Source organism: Echiichthys vipera (assembly GCF_963691815.1).
Source record: "Echiichthys vipera genome assembly, chromosome: 14".
In the NCBI taxonomy this organism is placed as follows: Eukaryota; Metazoa; Chordata; class Actinopteri; order Perciformes; family Trachinidae; genus Echiichthys; species Echiichthys vipera.
Window position 1 is genome coordinate 9,661,515 of NC_139839.1, and position 15,076 is coordinate 9,676,590.

Consider the following 15,076-nt stretch of genomic DNA (forward strand, 5'->3'; position numbering starts at 1 on the left):
TGCAGTAAAAGCATGTCAAACTTTCTTAATTCGGAAAAAAACCCCATATAAAACTGCCAGTGATGAAGTCCAGAAACACAAAACTTAAGTAGACCTATCCAAAAGTCAGATGCCGAAAAAGGTGCTCCTAGAGTCTTTTAAAGCTTTCTTAAAGGCTTAAGCATAAAATAAGTATTATCTACAAAGTCAGTGCTTGTTTAGATGTAGTTATGCTTGCCCATGAACGGCTTGTAAAACATTTCAGTAACAGCAACTTTATTGTAAACCCTCTCTAGCACGTGCATACAAGTCACACATACTGAGGACTACATATTATTTTGAGTGACCAGGCAACCCACCTCACAATGTACTTTTGACCTTGTCCTACATTTTGATTGTCATGTTAGATTGGTTTTCTACTCAGTCAAAATGTTGTCAGAGGCAGGAGAGAGAGAGAGAGAGAGAGAGAGAGAGAGAGAGAGAGAGAGAGAGAGAGAGAGAGAGAGAGAGAGAGAGAGAGAGAGAGAGAGAGAGAGAGAGAGAGAGAAGCAGCCATTTTCCTGAAGGCTCACATTTTGCACCACAGAGATTTGAGATCTGTGGTTTGGCTGCTATCCAATAGCGGGGCAGTGTATTTTACTCACTGGTTTGAGATTGCTCATATTAGTTGAAGCCTTTCTTTCAAGGGTTGTCAATCAAGTGTTTGAGTTGGAACTGACAGAGTACAACAATAAATTGTGAGACAAATCAATAATAATTAAAAAACAATGACTTTGCACCTAATGCAGAAAAAACGTCTGACCTTAAGGGACAAACAAAATGCCTGTTAATTTACTGTCCATCCATACTGTGTCCCGTGCTTTAGGGTACTTGTCCCCCCCTCCCTCTCCCACCGCGCCGCAGGCCCGTCTGTACTCACACTACCTGGGCCTCGGCGGAATGCTTCTTGCTGCCTATACGTCATCACGCCGTAACACGTCAAACACATTGATTGACGTCATCGCGATGCGTCGCTTTGTTTACAAATCTTTCCATAGACCTCGGAGTTTTTGTGCATCTTGTCGACTGTTTTTGAATATTTTCATTTGACCAAATCTGCAGTAAACACTCCACCTCCGCAGCACACCAACATGAACCTTTCACCACCATTGTATTAAATGTCCGCGCATGGTCTCTCCTTCTTTTTTCTATGTCTGAACAGACACACATAAAATGACGTCAGAACCGGCGTAGGCCTCGTGCTCGTACACGTGCGCACGCTCGTGCTCATACATGTGCAAACATGCTGTACAAAAGCCCACCTCTCCCAAACGGGCTGTGGCTGGCAAGCGTACCGCGCCTAGACGCGGTACAGTTGCACTCACACTGGTCAATCGAACTAGACTTTACCCGTGAAACGTGCTTGGGCAAGGATGGACAGTGTGAGTGCACCCTAAATGTCTATCAGACTGATTACCCTGACAGATAATAAATCACAATTCTATAAGCTTTACCTTCCTGTGTCAGAAACCTATTAACCAAAAGGACATTATCTGCCCCACATTCTGAAAAAATGCACATTTGGACTGTTTGCCTGAGACAGGAGTGATAGCCTTGCCACCTTGTCTATGTGACCTTTACCATTCAACACCTTACATTTCTAATTTTGTTTCCCCGAATGTGCTTTCTTCCTCCATCTTTCTTTGTATATTGCCATTTTCCCTGTATTTGTGTATTTGAAAGTGAGTCTGCAAAAACCTTGTAGATAGAAGATATGTATCATATAAATCAAGTATCAGTGCTTGTGCACACTGAGCTAAAGTGAGTGGAAGGGACTCTCAAGAATTGAGTTAGACGACTATTAATCAAGTTAGAACTTTCCAGATCAGTGACTTTGTTCATTAAAAGCCTTCAAAGCTTCAAGTCTGTTAGTTACAACAGGTCAAGTCATTCAAAATCAGCTCTGGAGTCATGTTCTAATGAATCAACTTGCTAGTGTTCTAGGCTGAACACTAAACAGACACAATGGGGAACTGTTCTTCCTGGAGGTGGGAAACGCATAGCTGACCTTGTTAGCACAACCCCACACACACACACACACACACACACACACACACACACACACACACACACACCTTTACATACAGTACATGCATGCAGACTACTGTTAACAAAGACACAAGCGAGTGACAAAGCAAGCCAATGTTTAACGAGTCCTGCATCATTTCAAATTTTAACACCCTTTTTTCCTTTTTTTTTTTCTTGTCGGATTAAGATGTAGGAGAAATTGGAAGACTTGTTTCCATGACAACAGAGCTTGTCAAACACAGTGGAGTATATATGATTCCAAGCATCGGGCGCTTTTGTGAGGACTTATGTAATACCCAGTGATGCTGCGCTCCTCCTCCCCCGCAAAATTAACTGATTTACTGGAAAACCTCATAGACTGACACCACTCTGTTTCCACCCATCTTTCTATTCACCTTCCCTTGCCCGCCTTTATCCCCACCAATCTCTAAATATGTGTAAAGGCCTTTTCCCCTCCCACAGGTGTTTGGGTTATCTAGTTGTTTCCAATAACAGATATCCCCTTATTAATCTTTCTTCACTCCATCTTACCTCTGTAGCCCTTAGTACAGAAACAGTGGATTTGAGGTTGCTGTGCTTTTATTCTCCAGCACCTGCTGAGGCCATGAGCACACATGATTGCTGGCAAATCCATTTGCACTGGCCGCTCTCCAACGGAGAATGTTCTGGCACCCAACTCATAAGCAGTGACACCTTGTTGTTAGACTTACACTCCACTGGAAATCTCAAGACACTGTTCTCAAACCTAAAATTATTTAGTCTATGACACAGCTGGTGCTTCCAGTCAAATTACAGCTATATGAAATGAATGGCATGTGTTTATTCTACAAATTGCAGGAAAATAATTTGCAGCAATTTAGGTAAACTGGTTGAGTTTAGTTCCAATGCACTCACTGTTTATTTAGTATGACCAACACCACAGGTTTACACTAAACCTAAAGGCAATTTTTTTTATAGATGTCTTTACATAACAATTATTACCAAAGTCAAATCTTGAGCATACACTTTAGGGGAACCAAATGTGACCCGATCACTGCATTAGACTGTTATCCATCTAGCACCTAATTTAGGTTTGAGTACTGTGTGTTTTGTTTTGTATTCATTAAGGGAAAACAAATGACATATTTGATCAGTGAATATTTTCATATTTTAATATGCATATTTTGGTACATATACATGTTCCTTCAAAATGGAGCATACATTCCCTCAAAATGTTGTATAGCTAATACAAATTAGCTATATATGAGCATAATTCTGGGTTGAGATGGAGGGTATGAAAATCTGGTATGAATGTGACTAAGCATCATTTCATATTTTCATATCTCCGGCTGCCATGCATTCCCACAACAGTATATCAACAAACCATTCAATGCCCTACTTAACGGTGGGTGCAGTGCAGAACATGGTCATATGTGGATCATATCTCAGTTATGCTCATGCAGAATGCAAATACGGCATGTGTGATGATGAGGCAGGTGTTACTGTTTGTTATTCATATATGTCCTCTTAAAATCGAATTAAACAAAATTTCTATCTGTGACATTTGATAACAGAACACGCAATAAAAGCTCAGGAACACATTCTGACATAAATTACATCAGACTAAATAATTCTGACCTACTTATTTGTTTGTCCCTTTGGAGCCATAATTAACACCAGAGATGTACGACCACACATCCCGTGTACCTGTGCTCATCCAGTAAATCCATCAGAGGTGTCTTGTTTAGTTATGGCTAATGACCAATCATTCATTTGGCTCTGACTAATGAGAACATAACAATCAGCCTTTATGCTTCATGTCACAGCACCAACTCAGTAATGCCAAAAGCATGTGAAAAGAGGGTGGGAGGATGAGGAGACTGTGATTCATCACTTAACACTTCATCATAACCGAGGAGAAAGAAGGAGAAGTATTCATATTTCTGAAATAACATTTCAGGACACATGTAATAACTTGGTACCAGCTGCTTTTGCAGCTTGTGGCGATTACAAAAACAGGAACATTGTACATTATAATGTTGCTTTCTCTTCAGACTGTGTAAAAAAAAACAGGTGTTGATTTAACAGTCTTTTTTTTAATTCTGGTGATTGTGTTGAGAAAATATTACAGTACTTCCCTAAAACTTTCTTTGACATCTGTCAATCATCCATATCATGGAGCTTGTTATTACTTTTTTTCCTTCTGAACTCACTTTATAGATTTGAAAATAAAAATTATAAAGCCAAAGGTGGCTATAAAATAGCTCATGTGAAGGACCAATTAACATTCATTTAGCAGTTTTAGTAGAGGTCTTTAATTATTTTTTAGGTTAACATGAAACAACTACCCACAGTTGCAAAAAGAGGCTGGAGATGTACTGTGTGATTGATGGTACATTAGTCTATATACAGTAACTGGCTGAAGGATGCTTCGCTGTGTAGTTGCATAAGAAGACACAATGTTTGCTCAGCATTAAGAAACAATTTCTAAAAAGGCCACTCACATGAGATTATCATCTTTTGAAGTTAAAAATAAACCTTACAGAGGATTTTGAAAAGTGGATATTTATGACTGTGGATTTTTTAAACATGTGCATGTGTGTGTGTGTGTGTGTGTGGGGGGGGGGGGGGGTATCATGTACAAGTGTGTTTTCACATAAACACCTCTCCCCACATGTGTGGGAGGATCCTCTCTACATATTTTATAATTCCAGCTGTTCTTTAGCTCCCTTCATGGAAGCCCAGGCTGAATCAGTGAACTGATTGCTACTTGGGCTGATGTTATTTGGTGTGTAAACATCTGCAGTAGGCTGTTCTGCGATGAGCCCTCCATCGTCAGATATGCTCTGACCCAGTTCCGCTCCCTCTCCACGCAGTGTCTCATCTTTCAATAACTGATATTGTGGTAGTAGCGATTTGGTATTCCAGGTTTGATATGCACTCCTTACAGTAATATGGGGCACTTTGTTTAAAAAACATGCATCCCCTGTCTTAATGTATGCTTTTTCGTGCCGTGAGAAAGCCTATTTTGTCTGGTATTAGTCAGCAGCAGTAACTCTGAGGCCAACTGCATCTTCCAGCTGCATCCGTGGAAATCTCTACCTCTCAGAGTCTATTAAAAGCACAAGCTGCAAGTCTGTATCTGCTGCTCACATAGATTAATGTGAATGAACAACTTGCTCATTTGATTTAAGAAAAAAAGAAAAACTTACCCTGCACAGTCCTTGTATGATGTTATCCAAAGATTGTTCCATTTTAGCAAATGCAGTCCATATATAGAATTTACTGTTTCATGCACAATGTCAAACTATAAAAGTACATTTACAGTCGTGCCAGAACACTTCCATTCTGGACTAGTCTTATTTATGAAATGAATGCAGGCAGATTGATATTTTCATACATTTCTGGTAAACAAATGAGTAATCCTAGCAACTGAGATTGGGTCAGATTTCACATTTTATCTCGTCTCTCTGCAGGTGTGACCACTGTCCTGACCATGACCACACTCAGTATCAGCGCCAGGAACTCTCTCCCTAAAGTGGCCTATGCCACAGCTATGGACTGGTTCATCGCTGTCTGCTATGCCTTTGTCTTCTCAGCCCTCATTGAGTTTGCCACAGTCAACTACTTCACCAAGAGGGGTTACGCCTGGGATGGAAAAAGTGTGGTGCCAGAGAAGGTATTTAAAGGCCATTTTTTAATATCACTTATACTCCTAAAGAAGAAATCCATCTTTCTAGGAAAGCAAAGACCCGTCATCAGGGTCATCATATGCACTTACGTTTCAAAGAGTCATTCATTTTTGCAGCCGGACAGCTAGCACTTAACTGTTGAGAGAGCCAGGCCAGGCAGGGAGCATTTAGCTGTTGTCGCCAGCTTATCTCATAAAATAATGCAATTTGAGTAACATGACATGAACATTAATAGTTTAGTGTTCATCTTGTGCTTTCTGCTCCACTTGCATCTATGATGCAGTTGGCAGCATCATATATCATCATCTCTGTTATTTCCAGAGTTTCAAAAAATTAGAGCCCAGTAGTAATTTTTAGATTGCTGAGTTTTAGGCTTTTATTTGGAAATATGTAAGAGCATATGTGAGAAATTAATATTTATGAACTGAATATCCATATTCTAACTGAATATTCACCAGGCTGATGAATGACATTCATATCAGTTATTGTGCAAAAATATATAAAATGCACCTTTAAAGATTCTGAACTTTATCCGTTTTACTTTTTTTTCCAATATTTTACCCAACAAACAAAATCAGCAAAAGAAGAAGAAGGAGTCACTCCTCAAGAAGAACAACACTACAGCCTACCCAGCTGCCACTGCAACAGCCTTCGCCCCCAATATTGCCAGGGACCCTGGATTGGCCACTATTGCCAAAAGCGCCCCACCACCCCCAACTGAGCCCAAGGAGGAGCCAAAGCCCAAGCCTCCAGAGGCCAAGAAGACCTTTAACAGTGTGAGCAAGATAGACAGGATTGCCAGAATAGCCTTCCCTCTGCTCTTTGGAACCTTTAACTTGGTCTACTGGGCAACCTACTTGAATAAGAAGCCCAAATTGCAGGGGATGGGTCCACACTAATCCATGTTTCATTCCTTTAAAATTATACTTGTAATTTATTTATTTTTCTTTCTGATTCCTCCTAAAGGTGTTTCTTTTTATTTTCAGACAAACATGGTGTCCATGCTGGTTTGAATTCCCAGTTGTTGCATTGCTTCTATGTTTACCTAAAGTTCAGAAATTTTGAAAAAACAAAATAGAGGAAAAAACCAGAAAGATAACGATACAGACTTTTGAAAGGGTGTTGTTCAGGTCTCGGGTGATGCTACTAAGACAATGCTACTATAAATATATTGCCAAGAGAATGCTATTCTACGACTGCACATAGCCCACACTTGTTAAGGGGCTTTTGTTTCTATGTTTTTTTTCTTATTTTCTTTTTTTTCTTTTTTATTTAAACATGGAATCACAGACACGGAAAAAGGCACTTGTGTATATGCATGGGCAGGGCATCATTATTTATATTTATTTGTTCAAAGTACAGATCAACATTAACTGATAGCTTACTTTATTTAATATCAGCAGCAAAAACGCTACGCTCATTCTCTGTCAAAAAATTTCAATCCTCTGTAGATAATTTACGAGATTAATTATGTCATTCTTCAAAATATGTTAGGGTTTCTGCAATAGCAATAAAACATGTCTCAGTGGACACACCATTTATTTAGGGATACAAAATACAAAAATTCAATCATCTCTGTGCTCAGCATTGACAATATTAATTTCCATTCACAGCGTTGTAAATATTATCAAGTGTTAGAGATGTCAATATTATGTTTAAGCTTTGCAAAGTGTAACTAAAGGGTATGTTTACTGAATACATGGTAAAGTAAACCTATTTTAATTTTATTTCTTTGTTTTTTTCCGTTTATGATAATTTCTACAAAAAGAATACAAACCATTCTAATTCACGCTTAAGTGACTGTTTTCCGCCACGTTTGCGTTCCATTCAAAGCTTCTTTCACACCGAAGTAAAATATTATTCAACTGTGTGAGAGCAACAACAGCAACAACAACATCTAAGGTGAAATTTAAGATTGGCTAGTTGTGAGTAAGAATGTAAAAAAAATCATCTGGAATCCTGGAATGCATATGACATTTAGAATTAAAACACTGATTATGTAATTATTTTGTTTGTTGCATTTATGATGGGGCCTCGATTACCAAAACGCCATTCATAGCAAAGTACAGTTGGCATCCCTTAAAGACAGGTGGGGCACATTGAGAAGGAAGTGCCTTTTTCATTTTCAGAGTTGAAGCTGTGATGGCTACTACTTTGTTGATTGATGGCGCGTCTGTATTTTCCATCCCACTGTGTCCCTTTGACCCTGTTTGCCACAGTCCCCCTCGCCTTTCAGTTGAAAATTGAGACATAACACTCAGAAAGTACCAGCTACACTGCCTTCAGTATCACATGCCCGTTTGGACTCATTTGTTGCTGCTTGTTGGTGAGCAACAGCGAGAGACAGAGACAGAGACAGAGAGAGACAAAAAGAGAAAGGAAAGTTGAAGTGGTACTGTAATCTTGCTTTAGCCGGTGCTGTGTTTCGCACAGACGACTCGTCTTGTAGTTCCACGATAGTAACGAAGATGAATATATTTTTGTAGCATGATGTCAATCCCTCTTCCGATAAAAAAAACAACAGAAACTAACGCAAATGTGAAAAAGAATGCTTTTGTTTTTGTCTTGAACATTGCTTGCTCTTTTTTCTTTTAACTTATACAAAAAAAAATCCTTTTAAGGACATGCTTCTTCTCTGATGTGGCACGTTGAGGTTTCTGAACAGTCCATTTTAAATTATGTTTATGTAGCAATATTTATTAGCAAGGGCTTTTCTTAGGACCTGAACCTGACACTCAGTCTGGGGGTTATATCCATTGTAGCTTTACACTGACCCCTCTCTACTTTATCGATATACATGGAAATCTAGGAATGATTTAGATCTGGTCACAGATAACAGGCATCACATTGTGTGTCCATCTTGGGTAATGAAGCCTTTTGCTCCCACTTTAACCTTGTTTCAAAAAAAATCTCAACATTTCTTGTCAGGGAGTGGGAGAGCATTGCATTGCATTATGGGTTCTGGATGTGCTTTTTGAATATGTTTTACAGGGCACTGAACAGGCTAAAAAGCATGTAAGAGCCCTGCAGAATTCTCTGTGTGTTTGTGCATTGGGGTGAAGAGATCAAACTATTGCCAGAGGGAAACAAAAAAGAGATTGGTGGTTGTTGCTATTGTTATTATTTGCATTACCATTATGACGAATGCGGAACCTATCCCCTAATGGCAGATGTCTTTGCAAGCATATGCAAGCGGTCTACTGTTAACAGCCACTTAACCTACAAGAAGAGGGTCAAGGAACTGCAGAGTTCAGGGTGAAGAGTTGTATAAAGATATTTGAATTCTAAACTATTGTATGTATGTTTATTATCATGAAGAAAAAAATATATACATATGTAAAATACATAATGCATACAGTATTTGATTCTATTAATGAAGATATTAGCTAAGATGATGAATATTGTTTGTATTATCAACCTATTGTTATGCATTTTGCACATTTAGAAAAACAATAACATTACATTTATGTAGTCAGCTTCATGCTATGCAAGGACAGCTTTGAACCACATCATTGACCTTCTCTCCCTGATCATTGTGTTTCAGATTTACAAGTTATTATAAAAAAAAAAGCTTAGCTTTTATATCAGCTGCGCACCCACTAGCTTTTTTTTCTTTCAACCGTGGCTAAACAGGGTGACATCAAAGAAAACAGTGGATTATCTCTTTTGTTTGCGCTTTGGATTTGTCGGTGGTTGAAGGGAAAATGGATTTCATTGTTGATTGCACTTTTTCTCCAGAGACATGCAATAAAGTGATTGAACTGAAAAAAACAGGAGCAAAACTGTAACAAGATCTGCTTGTTCATGATATTTATGTTCATTTCTTGAGCTTGTTTGTCATTACAAAAATGGAGGACGGTGAAAATCTTACTTTGCTAAATGAATCGTTTTGTGTATCTTTTGCTTTCCAAAGCTCAATGATATTACAGGGAGTGCCAGAGAGTTTTGACTTTGACAGAGTAAAAGTTAATTTTGTAAAAAAAAAAAATCTGTTTGGAATATCTTTGCTGAGCCCCTATCTTGTACTCCAAGCAGGATCAAACAAATGCTAAAGATTATTTACAAATATTTTTGAGCCAGGTTTGGTTTTGATACACTAAATGCTCCAGAGACGGAATGTGAAATATGAGGCACAGTGCAATCATGAGCTTCCAACTTTTACCTTCACACATATGCAGAACATACATGTAAATATCACATTTCACACACATGTGTAGGCACATCGGTCATTTGTTTCATTATGTTTGATGCAAGGTCCACTGCAGTTCTCAGCAGCACTAGCTTTTCAACACTGAGTCTTTGGTTATTCCTAGATACCTACTGGAGTTTTTCTTGTATTTTTATCAAGCAAAATATGTTCTGATTTTCACTGAAATGTAAAAAAAAATAATACTTTTCTAAAGCACAAAAGTTGATTAGGGTAAGAGAAATTAGAATGAGACTGTATACATATGGACATCGACAAATACACACACACTTTCAAAATGCACACAAACACATATACCCACATACAGTACACTGGAATGTGTTGGTAGTCCAATTATGTTGACAAAGGGTTCTGATGGATGTAGATGAAATGGTGAACCTTCTGTAAATGTATTCTTTTGTTTCTTTTGGTTATGATATGGCCCTGTAGAATCTGATTCTCTGCATTAGTCTTTAAATAAAAAGAAAACAAATGAAAGCCCCGGCTATAACTCTGTCCTTGTGCTATGGATTACTGGACAAAGACTAAAAGTAGTATAAATGTGGCATATGTTTTTAAAGATGTATCAATTTCAGAATGGGTGTCAGTTTACACATAATATTTAATATGTAATGTGTGTACAGTATATTTCAATAAGAGCTTTGCTGGAAATGTTTAACTGGATACATGAAGGATTATAAAATAATAAACGAACAGGCTTTGTTTAGCAACATATGGTATGAGTATTAGTCAATAGCTGCATTTACACAAAATAACAGAGCCATTAGGGAAAAAAGTACCCTGAATGACTCCGGAGAGCCAGAACATTAAAACATGCCAGGGCAGGGTTTATACGTAGGTGGTTTATGGGTGTGTATTAGGACTCAAAAGCATTACATTTCAAAAGCAAATGATGAGGAACTGAGAGTAACTTATGAGTCAAATAATGACAATTGGCCCATTTAAAATAGCCAATCTACTGTATTTTCTAGGGGGTTTGAAAATATTTGATCCAAAGTTAATGTCATTTCTGGTTGTTGTTGTTGTTGTTGTTTTTTGTCTAGTTCTAGGGATGGAATTGTCAGCCAATCAATCAGTCGAACATTTTGGTCCAGACTGAAATATCTCAACCACTATTTGATGGATTTCCATAAAAATTTGGATGGACATTTGTTACCCTTTGACTGGGGTGACCCTGACTTTACCTCTAGCACCACCAGCAGGTTAAAGTTTCATGTGTGAAATGTTAAATACATTGGATTCTATGAAATAGATTCATTTGATTTGATTACTTCAACACCTTGGTTTATGAATAAATGCTTGAATAACTAGAAGACATCCACCAATGCCAAATGTCTGATCTCGCATTGTTAACAAATGTGAAAATGATTTATTCAATATAGATATATAGATAAGAATCCGCTCCATAAATGTAACGGGTTCTTCTTTGGACCGTGCTACATCCGTCCCCCAAGTTTCATAGAAATTGTGCCAATATATTTTCCGTTATCCAGACAAATATGCAGAAAAACAGACAAACTAACTGGAGTGGGTAAATTCCCATCAGCTTCTGCTGTAATTTGTGTGTAGTCCCAATAAGCAAATATTAGAATGCTAATATGCTGAACAAACATGGTGGAAATGGTAAACATTATACCTGATTTACATCAGCATGTGAGCATTGTTAGCATTCTGATATTAGCATTTAGTTCAAAGAACCGCTGTAAAAAAAAATGACAGCCTCACGGAGCTGCTAACCCTCTTAAATCATTCATTTTTCCAACCTCACCATGTTGCATCACTGTATTTTATTTTAAATCAAACTCTAGTCTTCAATTGCTTTGTTTTAATCTGTTTTATTCTTCTAACTACATATACAGTATGTAGGTTGTTCTTATCTGCAGTCAAACACTGTTGCGAGGCCTTTTTCCTTTGATAATCTAACAATGAATTTGGATGTTTCTTTTTTTTATTATTTGTGGATTTCAAACAATCTGCTGTTGTGGTTCTGTTGTTGCAGACATAGAGGCTATTGGAAAGTTTTCTACATCCCTGTATGCATTACAGTTTTTCATTTTACAATTACTGTCTACCACAAATATAATTTATTTTTCATTTTATGTTCTATTTTATCCCTATATTTTAAATTGACTATTTAATATCTTAGATTCACGTTTTTTTATTTGCATGCTTTTCATTTTATACATATTTAATGAGCATTGTTGCAGGGAGCCTGAAATCTAGGATTTTCATTGCCAACAACCGCTCTCTGTAATTGTGTATATGACAATAAATAACTTGAAACTTAAAACAAAATTTCCTTTCTACCCCTCATTTTATAGCCAAAGAGTTCTCCACAATAAAAAAAAGCATTTATTAAAGCAAATGTATAACATGTTAAAGCATTACTATTAGTGCCGGCAGCAGTAGTTGTAATCAGTGTGAGTAACGATAATTGGCTGATGCCTTTCTGTTCCTCATTGCTTTTCGTCTCACTCTTCTTCTCTTGCCGCCTCTGCTCTCAAGCCTCCACCTCATCCCCATCTTCTCCCACCCTGCCATGAGATTTCAGGTGCAGAGGAACGTGTGCTTCTTCCTTAAAAGCATGTGAGCTGCCAAGCCCTGAGACTGTTATGTAATAAAGCTGCCTCTCGCTGGCAGAAGAGCGGAGAGAAGAGGCTTTTTCTCTTTCTCTCTCTGTCTGTCACTTTTTCCCTCATAGGCATAGATTTGGATGGGGGGAGGGGAGGGGGTGGCATGGGGACATGTCCCACTCAGTCTTAGGCGCAGTATGAATTGTCCTCCAATTGTTTCTGCCTTTAATGCATAAATTGTGTTTTCTCTTGATCTGTGTTTTTAGACACATATTTGAATTCAACAATAGCATTGTATGGATGGCCATCGTACAAAGTACCAAGTACAAACCCTCCTTTCCCTTTTAAGAAAAGACAGTCCTTCTCACCGTCTCCTGGTTTCCCTGGGAACTCCATTTAGAGGCACATTGAACAGCCTGTCCATGAATCGTGTTTTGCAGGAATAAAGGATATTCAACCTTTCCTTTCATTATACATAAAAGCTTGCAGCTATGCCAAAACCTAGCTCAACAAATAGCTCAACAAAACAAGCACATCAGAAAAATGCTTACCAGTGATCACCCTTCTTACCAAAAGATAATCCAACTCAGAACCACTGTGCTTTGGATCTCAGTGGCTATTGGGAGCTATTGTGACTGGTGAATTGTAGCGGAAAAAAGCTGATGACTTCTGCAAAGGCATAAGCTGCACATTTCTCAGAACTACCTAGCCGTGGGTATTTGTAACTAAAAGGATAGGTTTTTGGTGGGGTATATCTTATACAATGGCCAGCTATTGCATAGTCATTCTTAACTATTTTTTGTAAATGAAGAGAGGAAAAATATTGCAGCAATTAGCTTATTACTGTGCTCCGAATAAAAAAGACTGCAATGAAATGTAAATCTGTATTTCTCATGGACGTTTACAGTCTCGCATGGGGATGATGGCGGCTCTCGAGTCACTCTCGGCTCTCTTTTTTCACACTCATCCAAAGTACCTTCTGCCACGTCCAATTCTCCAGCCTCTAAATTGTTAAGCAGTTGGCACATGGACTCACATCACCTGGGATTCCCATTAGTTCTCTTCCTGCTTACTCGTTTGTCCATCCCTTTGCTTCAATATCTCTTCCAATGCCTGCTGTCTGTCTTTTCCCAATCATCCTTTGGAAGACAACACAATGAAGCCAAAACATATAGGCCAATGAACAGTACTTTGATGGAAGTGTTTTAAATTGATCACACCAGTGCTTATTTGATGCTCTGTAAGATATCTTTATGTGAAAGCAGTGTGTATCGATTCAGTTAAAACAATCAGTTTTGAGAAGAAAAAAAACATGGTTTGTGCTTGATTTTGCGAGAGATTTGTGGAGTTTTGACAAAATGATTCAAAATTCTTAGCAGTTTTGTGTTGAGAGGTTTGAAAGATGAACTTTCAAGACGCATGTTCAAACTATCATTGGTTAGTTATCAATCATTTGACCACAGGTTGTGTTGGGGGTTGTGAAAGGAACCAGAATGGTAAAGTTAGGGAGAGTTGAGCATCCATATAAAAATATTGTTTAGTAAATATTTTAGCAAATGGACAAAAAACTTCTCTGTAATTAGGTTGTTTTTTTTAATACAAGGACATATGGCACCCAAAAAAATGCATATCTGCATTGCTGCAGTGAGAATAAATTGCTGTCACCAACTCTCTTCCGCAGGTATTACTACAAAAGGAAGTGCTTCACCAAGTAAAAGCAACAGTTCTACAATGTGAGAGGTGAAGTTATCACATCAGTTTTTTTCTGCCCATGACATTCAACCGCAAACTGAACTCCAGAACTGAGCTTTGTTTATTTCAATTTCACTGAACGACTGTGCCATTTCCCTGTGGGGTTCTGCTTCACTGCAAGTCATTTCCAAAAATTACCAAGACATAAAGCAGCCCCTTATGATGACAGTATCAACCTCAAATATGCTTAAATGCAAATACTATAAAAAAGAAAGTCCCTCTTGGGGGATGTTGCCATTTAGAGCCATAATCTTGCAGAGAACGTAGAAAATGACTTGCTAAACTTGGTCAGGCCAGCTCTTGGAATCGGAGCTATGCAGACTAGCCCATGAGCTGTTCTTTGCATTAGGGGTAATGTTAGTCATATAAAACAAGATTTGCAGAGCCACCACAGTGACAGGTTTATCTAAATGAGCTAGTCGTTAAATCTTGTTCTGAATCCTGCAGTATACTGGGCATCAGCTAATGATGGTGGAAGCAGCCAAGGGCAAGATTCGTTAGTCCGGAGGAAAGACTTGGATACGGTCAGGATGAGAATGGGGCATATTCTCTAGGCCATCATGATATCATCGCCATATTATCTTTCCTCCCATAGCTCTTATAGAACACAAACATCTTTTGTCTTCTCCCTTTCTTTCATTCACACTTAAATTTATTTTCTAGGATTAGAACGAAATATTGTATATACCTTGTCTCCACAGTTGTGTCTTCCTGTTTGTTTTTGTCTCTCTCCTTGTCTTTCTCATTGCTTTTAAGTTGACACCCAGGGTCAGCCTGACCACTGAACCATTGATCTCCGATTCAACCATCCCATCAATTTTGACAGC

General features: G+C 38.3%; 1 protein-coding gene across 2 annotated transcripts in view; it reads left to right on the plus strand.

The window, feature by feature from the left end:
- gabra1 (gamma-aminobutyric acid type A receptor subunit alpha1) overlaps positions 1–6,692 on the plus strand; it is a gene marked incomplete at its 5' end in the record, with an annotated part of 25,200 nt that extends 18,508 nt beyond the window's left edge. Inside the window, 2 exons of one of the 2 annotated variants that reach the window (XM_083926675.1) lie at positions 5,502–5,704; positions 6,296–6,692. In XM_083926675.1, the coding sequence (XP_083782801.1) occupies positions 5,502–5,704; positions 6,296–6,616 (524 nt within the window). In that variant the 3' untranslated portion in view covers positions 6,617–6,692. The remainder of the gene's footprint in view (positions 1–5,501; positions 5,705–6,295) is intronic. The other variant, XM_083926676.1, reaches the window with a different exon arrangement.
- Positions 6,693–15,076: the final 8,384 nt, after the last annotated feature.